The 15,610-nt window shown below is 39.6% G+C and overlaps 4 protein-coding genes across 4 annotated transcripts; 1 reads left to right on the top strand and 3 right to left on the bottom strand.

Annotated features, from left to right (window-relative positions):
- Positions 1-436: 436 nt before the first annotated feature.
- LOC111809838 (RING-H2 finger protein ATL46) lies at positions 437-2,159 on the top strand. The gene has a single exon (XM_023696317.2). The coding sequence runs from the start codon at positions 922-924 to the stop codon at positions 2,035-2,037; it is 1,116 nt and encodes a 371-aa protein (XP_023552085.2). The 5' UTR covers positions 437-921; the 3' UTR covers positions 2,038-2,159.
- A 1,525-nt stretch (positions 2,160-3,684) lies between these two features.
- Positions 3,685-4,449, bottom strand: LOC111795380 (uncharacterized). Its single transcript, XM_023677770.2, has one exon. It carries the CDS (start codon positions 4,386-4,388, stop codon positions 3,930-3,932), a length of 459 nt encoding a protein of 152 aa, XP_023533538.1. The 5' UTR covers positions 4,389-4,449; the 3' UTR covers positions 3,685-3,929.
- Positions 4,450-5,217: 768 nt separating this feature from the next.
- LOC111795361 (folylpolyglutamate synthase-like) lies at positions 5,218-10,605 on the bottom strand. The gene is made up of 17 exons (XM_023677739.2): positions 10,267-10,605; positions 9,782-9,883; positions 9,557-9,687; positions 9,413-9,478; positions 9,133-9,242; positions 8,872-8,932; positions 8,507-8,590; positions 8,348-8,404; positions 7,771-7,831; positions 7,550-7,596; positions 7,393-7,470; positions 7,153-7,317; positions 6,772-7,062; positions 6,530-6,608; positions 5,766-5,918; positions 5,532-5,695; positions 5,218-5,458 (listed from the first exon to the last, which is right to left on the bottom strand). Exons 2-17 carry the CDS (start codon positions 9,789-9,791, stop codon positions 5,402-5,404), a joined length of 1,614 nt encoding a protein of 537 aa, XP_023533507.2. The 5' UTR covers positions 9,792-9,883; positions 10,267-10,605; the 3' UTR covers positions 5,218-5,401.
- Positions 10,606-11,536: 931 nt separating this feature from the next.
- LOC111795373 (uncharacterized) lies at positions 11,537-15,264 on the bottom strand. Its single transcript, XM_023677758.2, has 7 exons — positions 14,862-15,264; positions 14,629-14,709; positions 14,374-14,550; positions 13,787-13,957; positions 13,393-13,605; positions 13,214-13,302; positions 11,537-12,573 (listed from the first exon to the last, which is right to left on the bottom strand). Exons 1-7 carry the CDS (start codon positions 14,944-14,946, stop codon positions 11,803-11,805), a joined length of 1,587 nt encoding a protein of 528 aa, XP_023533526.2. The 5' UTR covers positions 14,947-15,264; the 3' UTR covers positions 11,537-11,802.
- Between the last annotated feature and the right edge of the window lie 346 nt (positions 15,265-15,610).

The raw sequence follows: 15,610 nt of genomic DNA, 5'->3' as shown, positions 1-15,610 counted from the left end.
TACCATTTCTATTATCTCCCTAATCTAAACCTATTTAGTCATAATCCATATTAATTTGGGTTGAGTATCGTACCCAAAGAAAGGAAAAAAAGTAAACTTTTAATAAAAGGGGATGGAAAAAGAGAAGTTTTAGCTTTTTAATAACTTTTGTTGACATTTTTGAAGCCTTCCACTTGCAAAACTCCATTCAAAGCGAGCAAAGAAATGAACCAAAGTTGTAATGAAATTGGTATTCATTTGCTTTCCCTCCCACTTAGTTTCAAAAGGAAAACCATTATGCTTTCCAAATATTATTATCAACATTAAAACTCCCTAATTTCCAACACAATCAAATCAATACATTCATATTATCCCAATTATGTTTTAAAAAAAGAACATTCACATGTTACATCCCCAAACTCCAAGTAATGTCTTGAAACAAAGCATGAATTTGGGTGTGAATTTTGTTCTTATTTCCATTATTATTATATATCATGTTTTGTCTCAAATCCAGCCATTACCATTAACAATGGACGCGATGGTTGAGCTTGAATCTGCTCCATCCCTTCTCTCCAACCCCAACTCTTTCACACTTCCCTTTGTCTCCCATGGTTGACCAATCCCTCTCCCACGCTCTCTCCCTGCGCGTATCTCCCAACCCACCGCCTCTTTTCTCCTCTCCTTTACTCTTCTGGGTATCTCCCATTCTTCCCAAAACACACGGAGAACCGAAAACCCTCCATCCCCTTCAAAACCCATCTTCTCTTTTCGCCTCTGGTTTAGGGTTTTTGTTTGTTTTTGCATTGTTGTAGTGCACTGATTTTGGGGCTTCGGGCTTCGGGCTTGGTTCGATCTCTGAGAAGCGGAGGGTGTATGGTTTTAATTTTAGTATTTTGATCTCTGGAATGTCAAAATTGGTTTCTGGAGCAACCCCATTTGAAAATGACTCGGATTCGGCATCAAATCTTTCAGAAAGATGGATTTCTGAGCTACCCTCCTCCTATGCCGCCTTCTTCTTCTTCCCCTTTTGATGTAATTTACAATAAGGAACCTACCCCACCAGCAGCGCCATCTGCAACCTCGTCCGGTACGAGGATAAGTCCAGCAGTTCTTTTTATCATAGTGATTTTGGCTGTTCTGTTCTTCATTTCTGGTCTGCTCCATCTTCTTGTTAGATTCCTTATAAAGCACCCATCTTCCTCATCCTCCTCTCAATCCAACAGAAACCCAGAACTGTCTCCTTCTGATGCACTTCAAAGACAGCTTCAGCAGCTCTTCCATCTCCATGATTCTGGTTTAGATCAAGCTTTTATAGACGCACTTCCTGTTTTTAAGTATAAGGAGATAGTGGGGCTTAAGGAGCCATTTGATTGTGCTGTTTGCTTGTGTGAGTATTCTGAGAAGGACCAACTCAGATTACTTCCTATGTGCAGCCATGCCTTCCATGTCAATTGTATAGACACTTGGCTCTTGTCGAATTCGACATGCCCTCTTTGTCGAGGAACGTTATTTAGCCCTGGTTTTTCGATCGAAAATCCAATGTTCGATTTCGATGAACTGGGAGAAGAAGCTGAATGTGTTGGTAATGCAGATCATAGGTTGCCTAATTGTCAAAAAAGAATGGAGATTCAAGAGGTAGTGAATGAAAAAGGAGGTTTCCCAGTGAAGCTTGGAAAATTCAGAAGAATGAACATAGCTGAGGCTGTAGAGACCGAAGTTGGAGAGACCAGTAGTAGCAACTTGGATGCTAGGAGATGTTACTCAATGGGATCATATCAATACGTTGTTATAGACGCTGAGCTCAGAGTTCCCTTGTCTAGAGCTCAACAAGAGGGTGACCATAAACAGCCCTTCAAAGGTACAGAACCAAAGGGCATTGCAGATTTGGATGGGAAGAAGCTGAATAGTGTAGCTAAAGGAGAGAGTTACTCTGTTTCGAAGATCTGGCTTTGGTCTAAAAAGGGGAAGCATCTGAGTTCTACTGAGCCGCAGATAGGTATGGATTCTTCTCTTAATACAGACTTGCCATGGTTGAGGCAAACACAAGGGCCATCATAAAAATGGCCTAAAAAACTCTGTTTTTTTCTGAATGTTTGTTGTATCTATTTACATTTTTGTGTTTGAGATTTGGTTGGTGCTAACTTCTGAGGTATTGATTACAACAAAAGTGTTGGTATCCATCCATATGTCTTCCTACCACTGAAACCATAAATCATATCCTTTTTGAGTTTCAAATGATGTCAGTATAGAATGTGTAGAATAGGAAGAGTAGTGATGTCTTTAACGCTAATGCAATCAACATGATTCTTAGAAAGTTAGAGCAATCGAATGAACTCCGCCCGTGTAGTAGATCTTACTTAAATCATTGTTTCTATGGTCATTAGCCTCGCGATTTTAAATCACGTCGGTTAGGGAGAGGTTTCCACACTCTTATAAGAAATGTTTTGTTCCTCTCTCTCACCGATGTGGATCTCACCGTCCACCATCGTTGAGAGCCAACGTTTTCGCTAGCACACCGCCCAGTGTCTGTCTTTGATACCATTTGTAATTACCCAAGCCTACAACTAGTAAATAGTGTCTGCTCTCGCGACTTTAAAACGTTAGAGAGAAGTTTCCACACCTTGTAAGGAATGTTTTTGTTCCCATTTTCAATAAATGTGTGATCTCACAATTACTGTCCATCTCTATAGCCTTGACAGTGTTGACAGTTGCATATTTATAGGTTAGTTAAAATCTTCCAAAGCAGAGAAGAGAGGGCTTCAAAAGCACTCTCTCACTGCACTGCCCTGCCCTGCCCTTGCATGATCATCTGTCTAAGATGTGTGAATGAGTGGCCCATGCGCTCTTACTTTTGTCATACCTTTAAAGGCACTTGCCCTCATAGAAGAAGCTTTTCTTTTATGAGGCCCCTCTTGCTTTGAAGGGGAAAGCGAGAGAGAGTGGTGGTGGGATCCATGAAAGGTTTGAAGTTTGATAGAATGAATAGGCATCTCTCTTACTCAATGAATGAAAGAGTCTTTTGGGCATCCATTAGTCTTCCCCCATGTGAACATCTTCATCTAAAACTAAATACTTAGTCATATAATCAATTCAACCGCCAACTCTCTCGAGGTGAAATTTCACATTCTTTTGTCTTAAATGTGATTAGTTGAGCTATTCTTTGAGGTGCCTAATCTTGTTTACATTGAATAGGTGTCTTTGAGGTGCCTAATCTTGTTTACATTGAATAGGTGAAAAGGTCGGCTGAATATGATATAAACTGTCTTTTTTTCCCTTGATAATTGATTTAAGGACATCTAAGAAAGCACGTTTGAGGTGGGATTAAAGGGTATTGGATAAATTTCATAGCTATTTTAGCTGCTTCTAAAGTTTCGACACAACTCCGTCCTCATAGACAAACATTGAATCTCTTGTTGGATTAAAATTTTAGTTCATCTCATAAGATTCTCATTAAGTTAAAATGACGAAACAAATAATTAGACAAATTAAGTTAATATGACAAAACAAATAATTAGATAAATAAAAGGTATGGTGTGGCCATGTTATGTTACATTATTAAAGGTTTAAATTTATAATTTAAACTTGAAATCTTCAAATGTAAAATATAAAAACAACAAAATTATTATAGGATTGTAAATTTTTTTGAAAAAAAAAAATCATTATAATTTTCGTTTCAAATAAATAATTATAATAAAATAATAATAATTAAGAAAAAGTAATCTTATAGAAACGGAAGAACCAAACAAAAAAAAATAAAAAAATCATCGAGTTTTTAGATTGTAACGCTGCCCACAAATTAACCCCCACTGTTAACAATCCCCGCTTCCCCGAAAAGCAAATACCCCCTCCGCTCCTCCTCCGACGACGACGACCACCGCGCACGGCGGTTCTGGCGAGAAGCAATCAAACACACGGAGGTTCCAGAGCCACATGATTATATCCATCCAGAATCAAATGAAGGACGGTCCATCCTTGCCGAGGTCCATGGACGACTTGGCGGAGGCCGGAATGGAGGCGAATCGCATGGAGAAGTCGCGGCGCATGAAGTCCTCGCTGAAAGGATCGTCGAGAGCTGGACCTTCGTCGAAGTTGAGAGCGTAACTGAGCGGATCGTAACGGTAAGTAGATTGACGATGGCGATTCTTGTGAAATTGACGAATGAACGTCTTCCATTTAGGGCCGGCAACGATTTCGGACCAATCGCGGAACCTCTTCCAGCCTCGAAGCCACCACTCGTCGTCATTATCGGCAGCCCTAATCCTCTCCCACCAGGACTTGGAGGGACTAGACCTCAGGCAAGGAAGCCAGAAGCAGCAGCCACGGCTGGCGAAGGCAGCCTCGTGAAGAAGGTCATCGGTGTGGAAGCCATTAACGTCGGAAGAAAGGTCAGGAGATTGAGAAACAGACATTAAAAGAGGGAGAGAGATCTGATGGAATTGATTTGCAGAAAAGTTTTCTGCAAATCAATCTTCTCAGAGAGAATCTCTCTTCCCTGAGTTTGAAATCGAATGGCTCAGTTTTTATTGAGTTAATTATCAATATATGAGAGCAGAATTAGGGTAAAGCCAGAAACGGAAAACACGCTGGAAAATTAGTCCTTATTTACGCTAAATGCCTTAAATAGTTTTTTTTTTTCCTTAATTTTTTATTTCCTTAAAATTAATCAGACATAAATCTAAAACTCTTATTAGTTGTTTTTAAGGTGGCAACAGATGGAATAAGTTGAGTCATATTTTCCAGCTGTGTGGCCTGCACCATACCATAACATCCCCACCACTTTAGCTTATATCTAAAACATGTCGATCACGTTAATCCTCGATCCAACTAAACCTCTAAGAGCCGAGATCTCCCAAACTCCAATTCAAGGATATGACTCTGAATCTACAAATTTAAAGAATATGTGACAGAATGTTCTCTATTTGTAATAGTCCAAGCCCACTGATAACATGGATTGTCCTCTTCGGACTTTTCCTCAAGATTCTAAAACACGTCTGCAAAGGAGAGATTTCTATACTTTCATAAGGAGTGATTCGTTCACTGTCCAATGATATCAATCATGATGGTACTAATATCCCAAGTAGGTAGGAAGGCAATTTAGTCATCCAGCTGACATGATGATGAGTAAGTGATGATGGTCAGATTTAGATCTTGGGTAGTGGTGGGTCATAATATAGATATATTTTATGTATATTATAACAAAAAAATAATTAGGAAGAAACATGATGCACTATTCCAAAGTTGAGAATAAATGTAACCCTGATAAAAATGGAAGCCTAAGAAGGCCATTATTACCTCAAGTCTTGTAAACAACAAATATGAGACCATGAATGTTCAAAGAATTCTAGCACCGTGTTCTTGCTGATGTCGTTGTTCGAGTAAAAGCGTAGTCCCATCGCCATGGACGCTAAACAGGTCCCGTCCTTCACTTGATTAATTTCAACACATCTCCCACAAGATGTAAAGAACCAGTTACAAGAACCTGAATAATAGAAAGCTCATAAATTTCTTCGTTCCAAACGTGCCCATGTCTACATACTCGAAAATATTCGCACCTGAAGTCGAATGGACCTGTTCTGCTGCAGAACACTATCTCGGAGCCATTTAATGGCCATTGGGAGAGAAGAAAACACTGCGCTGTTCTCGCAGCTCTTACCACTCAATTCTGGTTTTTCACTTTCTTCTTCAACCATGGTACCAATTCCTTGAGAATCGCCTCCTAATATGTCAGAGGATAAAGAATGGTTCCAAACACTTAGAAAAAGATCACTAGCATAAACAGATAATACCTTTCTCAGATTGGATGATGTTTTCCCACACCCTTCGAACATGGAACTGCCAAGAAAGGTCTACTTCACCATTTGCTTCTGCTAAACCATGGGTTCCAACCTTGTTGAACACTGATGTATTTGGAACAAAGACTGCCTTCTTGAAGTGGACCCCTGAGTTCATATAACCAAACTCTTATGGAATTTCATTGATTTGTGGCATATTTTATTTGAGATATGTAACCGCCTAAGCCCATAGATATGGTCCGCTTTCACCCGTTACGTAAACTCGTCGGCTTCATGGTTTTAAAACGTGTCTGTTAGGAAGAGATTTCCACACCCTTATAAGGAATGTTTCGTTTCCCTCTCCAACCGATGTGGGATCTCACAATCCACCCCATTTGGGAGCCAAGCGTCCATGCTGGCACACCGCCCAGTGTCTGGCTCTGATACCATTTGTAACAATCCAAGCTCACCGCTAATAGAGATCGTCCGCTTTGGCCCATTACGTATCGCTGTCAGCCTCACGGTTTTCAAACATGTCTACTAGGAAGAAGCTTCCACACCCTTATAAGGGATGTTTCGTTCCCCTCTTCAACCGATGTAGGATCTCACAGCGTAAGTCTCAGCTAAAAACTTATTCTATAACTTCCATTTTCTTTGTCTCTAAGTAATGTTATATTTAGTACCTAAATTATAGATCATTCTTTTAAATCCAAAAGAAATACTGTGTATTAACCAGATCACCTGATTTTTTCAGTTCGAAGAGTTCGACAAATACATACCATTATTTGCACACGTTTTGATCAGAGGTTGAAGAAGCAACTGTGGATCTCGTACCGACATACAATTGAACAATAGCACCTACAATGTCCAACACTACTAGATTAAACACCATCTAAAGAAGTTGAAGCACTGCATAAATGAATAGGTTTTCAAACTGAAACTAACTATCTTATTCATGATCCCTTTTTCTTGACAAACAATAAAACGAACTTGGAGAAGTCAAGCTAAAGTCAAAATCTACCTGCACAGATTTCTTCCTTGCCTCATCATTATCATATCCTTGAAGAAGTTTATTTGAAGATGTACCATTATCATCCAACTGATGATCTAAGATCCCTTCCTGGTTATGTTTTATTGCAGCACAAAACCAGCTACTGCAAACCACCATGCTCTCAGGACTATGGGCTCCATCCAAATAAAAGACAAGATCTTCCGGGGATTCAATATCATTATATCTATCAGGAACAATCTGAGCTCGCCCTTCAAAGCTGGCAGTGGTTAGCCCTTCTATGAACTGCTCAGGCAAAGACCCCTGGTAACATATTGTTAAGAAGAAAAAGAATCAGAAAACACGAGATATGTTTACGGAAAACTGATGACAAATCCCATATGTAGAACTTACGCTCTGTTCCTTGTACGACAGATTGGAATGGCCAGTCCTGTGAAGCCAAGTGGAGGATAGCGCAATAGCAAGACGAGCATTTAGATACTGGTGCTCGCCTTCAAGCCCGAGTTTATGACCTTGTAGAAGCTCCGGATCCAACGATGGCACTACTGTAAGTTGTACCTGGGACGTGCAAATATAAGGCAGTGTGAACAAGGCATAGTCATGAGGTAGCGAATGGAAGAGCTTTGCACATACATCCAACTGGGAAGCTTTATCTCTAAGCATATGCATGGCTTCATCAGGTTGACATACAGTAAAAGCTGGAGCCCCACGCTGCACCGAAGTGAAGGGATGGAAACAAAATGATTATTCCTAGACGTTCATGCTTTAAGGAAAGTTTCTTGAAGCAAACCTTGAAGATACCAGCTTTCTCCGAAGCTATCGCACCAAGAGTGTTTCCTAATTAGACAAATTCAAAACAGAAAGAAAGCAACAATGTAAGAAAACCTTGACATTATCAAACTTATCAAACAGGAAAGAAAACATCTACGCTCGTGCTTAAGCCATAACGCAAACAGTTGTCGAACATTTATTTTCCAGGAAAACTATTGTCAAGGTCGAGAGAAGGCTAACCAAGAAGTTCCGTGTGGTCGTAACCCAGAGAAGCTATACCACACACAATGGGTGCCTGGACCTGAAACATTAGAATCTATGAAATGGCTATACCTTGATGAAGGTTTCTACTTTCTAATCAAGAACAAATTATATCTGTAACACCCCAAGCCCACTGCTAGCAAATATTGTCCACTTTAGGCCGTTACGTATCGCTATCAGTCTCACAGTTTTAAAACGCATCTGCTAAGGAAAGGCTTCCACACCCTTATAAGGAATGCTTTCGTTCCCCTCTCCAACCGATGTGGGATCTCACAATCCACCCCCCATGGGGACCCAGCGTCCTCGCTGGTACACCGCCCAGTGTCTGGCTCTGATACCATTATAACATCTCAAGCCCACTGCTAGCAAATATTGTCCGTTTTGGCCCATTACGTATTGCCGACAGCCTCACGATTTTAAAACGCGTCTGCTAGAGAAAGGTTTCCACACCCTTATAAGGAATGCTTCGTTCCCCTCTCGAACCGATGTGGGATCTCACAATATCTTACATGCCATGAAATACTTTATAATTTAAGCCAAAAGAGAATGAGCATACCACATTGGTAGCATCAAAAGTTCCACCTAAACCAACCTCCAAGATAGCTACATCCACCTTCATTGATGACAATAAAACATTATCATTATAATCCCAGTAATAAATTGAGCAAAGAAAGCCTATCCAGAAACAAATTAAAATAAAAAGAACACATCAAACCTGTTCATCTGAAAAAATTTTGAACGCAAGTAACGCTAGGAAGCGAAACAAGTGAGGCATCGGTACATCCTCGCTAGTTTTTTCCTGAAGAAAACAAATTGTTTATAATCCTGAAGAAAATAAATTGTTCTAGAAAACTTTCAAAATATCAATGAATGCTTTATTTACAGTTAAAAAATAATAGTAAAGCCCATGGTTTAGTTTTATAGAGTTCAAACGTCTCTTTACTAGAAGAATAAGCAACTCAGAATCTAAATATAATGTTTACATATACAATTAGATTCAAAGACACCATATATTTGATCCATTAGATGAACTTATGTATTAAAAGTAATAATAATATATCAAATTGACAAGTAAAATACCTTTAGCCTATTATAACACCACCAGAAATAGGCTAAAAATTTCTCTTCACTGATGTCGATGCTGCAACAACCAAAGTGGAAAACGAGAAAATAGTTCCAGAAATAAAGTTAGATAATGTGAAGCAAGTCGTTGCTGCAACGAAAAATCAATGGCTTTACTGTAAGGACAACCATCTGCATCATCTCAATAAACAAAGTAGTGGTCGACCAACTTTACCACATAAAAGAACAACAAAACATCGTAGTATGCAAAATAGTTACCCATCCAAGCGAAATCTTTCTCGGATATCAATAAGGTGAGGAGAAGTGAAAAGGCCAGTGTGGAAGCCACATTTACGCAATATGGATTCGGTAAAGGTGCACGTGGATCCCTATGTAAGTCCCGAAAAAAGAAAAAAGTTTAGTTAACACAGCATCATTTTCAAGCTAACTCTCATGTTTTCTAAGCAAAGTTTAAAAATTCTAAGTTGACAATGTTAAAGTGAATGGGACAAAAGTAGAAGTATCCAAATGAAAGAACATGAACAGATGAAGATGGTACCTTGCCTTTGGTGCCAGCTACATGGATGACCTTCATTTTCGACATGGACTCCTCTAAATCAAGCATCTATTATATTGAGTCAACTCAATGATCATCAGCTCAAGTATACTATAGCAATAATAAAGTGTTAAGTTTCAGTAATACCTTTACATACTCAAACATCAACTCAAACCGATCTCCAGATTTATCGCAGCGTCTACGGCTGACAATCAACGAGGACAGTACATCCAATGCCTCTTCATAGGCTGTCCGCGAGTACTTCAATGCTCCCATACCTTCAAAAGCACCCATCACAACCCCCAAACGTTTTTTGGTTTTACATGATAGAATAGCTTAACACATCAAAAGTGGTTTAAAATGTGTCCATACCTTCCTCCATGGTTACTAGATGACCCCCTGCTTCTCCAATATCCTGAGGATTCAGCCTAGGCTAAAAGATTCAACGGCCCCCAAAGTTTGCTATCTCCAAAGCTGCAAAACAGCTAATGTCTTTTAGATGCAGGGAAAAGCATAGAATACATCGAACAATCAGGAAGTTCCAACATATAGCTCACGGAACAAACCCCCTCTAAAAAAAAGCTACCTAATCGCTTAAGATGAGGTAGAATTTCTTTACACATATTACATCCATAGTCTAGCTTATTCCCTGCTCTAATTAAGAATATATTCGATTGGGTATCTAATTTCCCTGTTCCCTTTACACTAATTGGCAATAAAGAAAAAACGGGTTCAATTTTCATCGCCTTCTCGTACAAGCAGCAGAGTAATATTCAACAAAACATAATTACAGATTCCATAACCAAGTATTCAGTGCTCAGATAAGAACAGAGTCAAAAGGGGAAAAGGGTCCTCACCTTTTCACCAATCTCTTCCTTTTGGGAACGTCGGAGGAGCCGAGGGCGAGTGCCGAAGACTGGAAGGGGGCAGCTAGAGAAAGAGAGTGACATAAGCTGAAGAGGGTATGTCTTGGACCGTCGAAACAGGTGATAGAGGGATCGTTTTGGCCGGACAGGAATTGGATGGATCAACCGACAATAACAATGCAGGCGTTGCTCAAGTTGTTGTGGGGTGGCGTGGAGGTCGAGTCAATGTCGTTGGAAAGTCACTACTGCGGAGATTCATCAGCAGCCGAAAGCAGCGCCATGGTGTGAATGATAATTTGCGAACTTCCATTATCGGAGTTTTGATTTTAAAAATTAGGCTTCAAATTGACTAATATTGTTTTCAATTGTACTTTATGAGAAAATGACATATACCCAAAATGATATTAATAAAATTGAGCTGATCAACAAAGGCTGTTCATTAAGCAATGTATTACCCTTAAATGTCATAACATGTTCTATGATTCATGGCATTGATTTCCATGTGTTTGGATTGAAAAGTGTTCAATTAATTTTGTTCATGATCATAATTACACATTTTCTACTCCAAAAAAAAATTTATCAAAGTTGGTGTGAGCTGACATTTTATTATTTTTTAAACGCTAGATGTTTATTTTTTTTCGACTCTTAATTTTCGTTCTTCATCTCACTCTCTTTTAATTCTTCGCTCAGAAATGCAATGGAGATAAGGTATTGAGATCTCACCACCATCGTCTAATTTCAGTCTGCGATGTGCTTCATCCTTACCCTCACCAACTCTCCTACCTCTATGATCGCTTCACTCCTCTACTTCATATCTAAAAAAATTTCGGATTCGAAATGGAAATTTCAAATCTTATAGGAGGGTCCCTGGCATCACGGTCATGCTTGTCCAGGGCATGTTGCCCATAGTCGTATTCACGGTGCATGTCAAACTCCTCATGCTATAATGCTTTATTACTTTTAAAATGTATAGTTTTCTTATTATATTTTTTGGCGAAATTTTATCTACGAGTAGACTTGCAATGCAACCATTTGATACTTCATTGTCAAGTTTGGCCTACAAATCTTTCTAAATGGTTCCATCATACCTTAACAAATGGTATGATCAAACAGCTGAGGCAGCAATGTTTAGAACATGAACATCATGATATTTTTCTTTTACTTGCTGCAAGAGAAACTCAAAATGGCAGAAATGAATCTTCCAACCAACACGTTCTGGATTCGACTTGTTCGTACGGTAGGACAGGATGTATGAAGAACGTTTGATATGAACTAACGATATGCATACAACATTAACAAGTACAAGTATCCTTGATTTCGACCGATGATATGAATATGACAAACAAATATGAAGCATGAACAACTGTATGAAGACTAGCATTCCTCAGTCCTCACCATAAAAACATGGTTTGGACTTGTGGCACAAACAAAGAAAGCATATCCTGACTCCTAAATCTACTCCTCCCCCACATATTCTTCCCCAATTCACCAACTCAAAGCATTGAAAGATATATGTTTTATTTCTTGTCAATAAGAGTTGGGATTACCAGTATAGTTGTATCGTGCTCGAATGTTGTGATGGTTATATCTTGGATCTCCATAATCAACAGCCTTGATCACCATAGCTTCACGGCGTCCATCTTGTTCTTGAACTGCACCAAACACAATTTCTTTCGTCTCGCAATTCTTCTCGTAGTATGTTGTCGGGCCTGTAGAGTATTGTCGATGGTGATATTGCTGATATTGCTGATAATGATGCTGCTGCTGCTGTATTTGCTGCTGCTGCGGCTGCTGCTGTATCTGCTGCTGTTGATGATGTATCTGCTGCGGCTGTTGCTGCTGTTGATGGAATTCACCACCATTGTCCCACCCATTGAAGTAGTTTCTGTTTGGCTTGAACTGATGAGATCGATCGAGGTCTTGTGTCATAAATGGATACGTTTTTTTTATTGTCGGAGTTTTCGTTTCAATGGATGGTGGCTCGTCTTCATCTGGAATCACAAAACTTTCTTGCAAGGGCCAAGAGTTTGGATGTCTGTTGACTTGTTGAAACTGGTGATGGATCTGGTTATTGAGAGGCTTCCTTCGAAATCCAGGCAAAAATCCCCCAACGATATCGGCTACAGACGAGCCACTGTTGACGAAAAGCCTCCCAAGCGAACCGAAGAATCCTTCCTCCAGTTTCTCTGGTTCATCTTCACTTGGAATCAAGGAAGGCCTGACTGATTTGAGAGGAGGTCTTTGATATTGGGCAGCTTGTGCAGCCTTCTTCATTTGATGACTTCTTACTTCCTCATCCTACCATCCAAACACGAAGCATTAAGGTCCATTACATTTTCATCCAAACGAAGATTTCCAATAAAATGAATTTTCTCAACACAAAAACAAAAGAAAAAGTAGCTATTTGTAACATAACATAAACGAGAGTCCGATCCCACCGCTAATACATATTGTCCTCTTTGGGCTTTCTCTTATGGGTTTCCCCTCAAGGTTTTAAAACGCGTCTGTTAGGGAGAGATTTCCACACCCTTATAAGAAATGTTTCATTCTTCTCTCCAACCGACGTGGGATCTTACAATCCACCCCATTTGGGAGCCAGCGTCCTCGTTGGCACACTGCCTTGTGTCTAGCTCTGACACCATTTGTAACAACTCAAACCCACCACTAACAGATATTGTCCTCTTTGGACTTTCCCTAACAGACATGTTTAAAAACCTTGAGGGAAAGCTCGGAAGGGAAATCCGCCCAAAGAAGACAATATCTGTTAGCAGTGGACGGGCTTGTGTTGTTTCAATAATTACTCGACTTACAAAATCACAACCCACTACCATCCGCCAAATGGCAGCACCCAGATGTTCATAACAATGTATGTATATATGAGACAACATAGTTATTTCTTTGAAACGATCAAAAATATGAATTTTATGGAATGGGCTACCTTTGGTGAAGAAAGCACTGCTTGCACTCTACGTTGGAGCAGAGCAAGCAGATAGCCGAACAAACCAGCAGCGACCAACAACACTACCCCTGCAGATAGAGATTGTACCCAAGTTGAGACTATCAGCGAAGAAATAGCAGAGATGAAGAGCATAGCAGGAGTAAGGTTTTTCGTTCTACCCAAGTTGAGACTATCAGCGTATTGAGTATTGCAGTCATCGTAGTTAAGTTCAATCTCTCGAATCGCCTTGTTTCCTCTGTCTATAACCAAAAGAGAGCAGCTACTTCCCACATAAACAACATCAAAATCATTTGAGAACTTTGCATCTTCACTAGGACCATCAATATGACCACTCCCTTGGTTCCATCTTCCACCAGCAATAGTTGTAACCCCTGCAGTTAACCTCACATATATAAGAGTTTTCACCCTATGAAACTTAAAACTGATAGAAGCTCCACGTGCATAGACATTTAAACCAGACCGTTACGTCGAAAGGAAGACAGATATTAATTTGGATACTACTACAAAATCGAATATCGAATATCGAACTATCCTGATTATTTGTAGATATACCAGTGTCACTAATCTTCCTGATAGCCATATTCATTGTATCTGCAATGTATATATTTCCCCTTTCATCCAAAGTAAGCCCTTTCGGATGATTCATCCTCGCTTCTCTTGGATGGCCATCGACATGTCCGGGGTATCCTTCTGCAGATCCTGAAACCAGTTTTGGTCTGCTATCTGCACATCATCCAGTAGAGAAGATTGCAGCGAACTCATCAGAAAAGTATAGGCAATGCATACAGATCCTTTCATAAAACATACTACTAAGTCTTATTCAGATAATGACCAATGAATGCCACAACTTTTGGTGTATAGCCTTCTCTTTTTAGCCTAACAAAGCTTGGAAGAAATAAAGGACCAAAACTGATACCATCAAGTGCCAAGAAGAGACAGAACTAAGAAAAGTACATCGTACTCCAAAAAGTGGAGCCTTCTTCAAAACAAAAGTACAATAATCTATTAGAAAAAACAATCAAGAGCTCAAGAAAGTAAAACACAAGCTTCCATTTGAAACTTCCAATCATGTGTCATACAAATAATGAGCTCAATGTTCATCATGTGGCATAAAAATGGTGACCCAAAAGGATGCTTACATCGAGACAATGGCATTGAGATCTTATAGATGTTACTGTTTTCAGCATCTAAGATCAGCAACTCCCCAGTAGGCGACATCTCGACCGAATAAGGATCGATTCCCAGCTTACTGCCATCGAACACCGTCTCAACCGTATATCCACTCTCGAATTTCATCATCGAACGGCTGGAAACAGCTGAGAAGATTAAGCAGAAAACCCAGTTAAAAAATTACAGACCACTTCATATCCAAGGCAGCTAAGAAAGATCCATACCAGTTTTGGCAGTGGATTTCATCGACCATAACTTCTTCACAAGAGAAGAAACCACATTGGAAACAACCCCACGAACAATTTCTGCACAAAAAGTGGAAATGCCGTAAGCTGAGTGAGCCATAGACAGCATTTAAAGAGGGGAAAAAATGCAAAAATTATAAGATTAAGAACATGGGTTCTTCTCAAAATTACTCATCTTCCTCCTCGTCATCATAATCATCAAATACACTTACTTCCAGGAGGCGAAGCAGAAGCAGGAGAAACCCCACCAAAAAGAAGAAGAAAAACGAGAGCAAAAGCAACGGAAATCCTGGCCATTGTCGAGAATGAGGAAGATTGAGGAGGGAAAACCCTCAAAAACTTGGGGGATTGAAGGTACACATATAGAGGAAGAGTGGAGTAAAGAGGAAAAGAAAGTTGACCGGTTTTGGCCTCTACATATCAACCATGTGGTACCCTTTTCTCAGAAGGAATGACAGTGAAAGAGACAAAGAAGGTTTAGTGGTTTTAGAAGATGCAATTGACGAGATAGAGCTGTCCCAATGAGTGAAAAAGAAATTGAGGTAGCAAGGCCAAAACCCAAAACAAAACCAAGGCGGAAACAGAGCCGAAGGGCCAGTAGAGCATAGAGTGAGACCAACCAGCCAGCACACACCCAAACATATTAACCCCTCACCATTTCTATCCACTCGAATATAATTCAATTTTATTAAAAAATAACAAAATAAGAAATCACCTTCTCGGGCAAAGAGAAAGAAGGTAGAAGACTACATAAAGAAACATTCCCTATGCTTTTGGTCCAAAACTCGTAAAACTTCAAAATCAAGTTTTTCTTGTAAATTTCAGCTTTGTTATGGGTGGACGATTCAAACATTCAATGAAAAATCGATCAGATTGGCTCATATCATACAAAAATTTAAATAGAACGCATCAAACTCAATTTAGCGTGTAATTAGGATATCAATTTAATAAAAATCTTAGA

Source organism: Cucurbita pepo, chromosome 1, assembly GCF_057944985.1.
Source record: "Cucurbita pepo subsp. pepo isolate OVF chromosome 1, ASM5794498v1, whole genome shotgun sequence".
NCBI classification, from domain to species: domain Eukaryota; kingdom Viridiplantae; phylum Streptophyta; class Magnoliopsida; order Cucurbitales; family Cucurbitaceae; genus Cucurbita; species Cucurbita pepo.
This window is presented reverse-complemented; position numbering and strand designations above follow the sequence as displayed.

What these genes read in the sequence shown, in the direction of transcription:
- LOC111809838 (XM_023696317.2), top strand. Translation starts at nt 922, where the DNA reads ATGACTCGGATTCGGCATCAAATCTTTCAGAAAGATGGATTTCTGAGC.
- LOC111795380 (XM_023677770.2), bottom strand. Translation starts at nt 4,388, where the DNA reads ATGTCTGTTTCTCAATCTCCTGACCTTTCTTCCGACGTTAATGGCTTC.
- LOC111795361 (XM_023677739.2), bottom strand. An exon ending in TGTCGTACAAGGAACAGAGC is followed by an intron (nt 7,063 to 7,152) that starts GTAAGTTCTACA and finishes ATATGTTACCAG; the next exon opens with GGGTCTTTGCCTGAGCAGTT. An exon ending in ACAGGTCCATTCGACTTCAG is followed by an intron (nt 5,459 to 5,531) that starts GTGCGAATATTT and finishes TCTATTATTCAG; the next exon opens with GTTCTTGTAACTGGTTCTTT.
- LOC111795373 (XM_023677758.2), bottom strand. Translation starts at nt 14,946, where the DNA reads ATGGCCAGGATTTCCGTTGCTTTTGCTCTCGTTTTTCTTCTTCTTTTT. An exon ending in TTCTGCTTCGCCTCCTGGAA is followed by an intron (nt 14,710 to 14,861) that starts GTAAGTGTATTT and finishes CTTTTTGTGCAG; the next exon opens with AAATTGTTCGTGGGGTTGTT. An exon ending in GAAATCCACTGCCAAAACTG is followed by an intron (nt 14,551 to 14,628) that starts GTATGGATCTTT and finishes TAATCTTCTCAG; the next exon opens with CTGTTTCCAGCCGTTCGATG.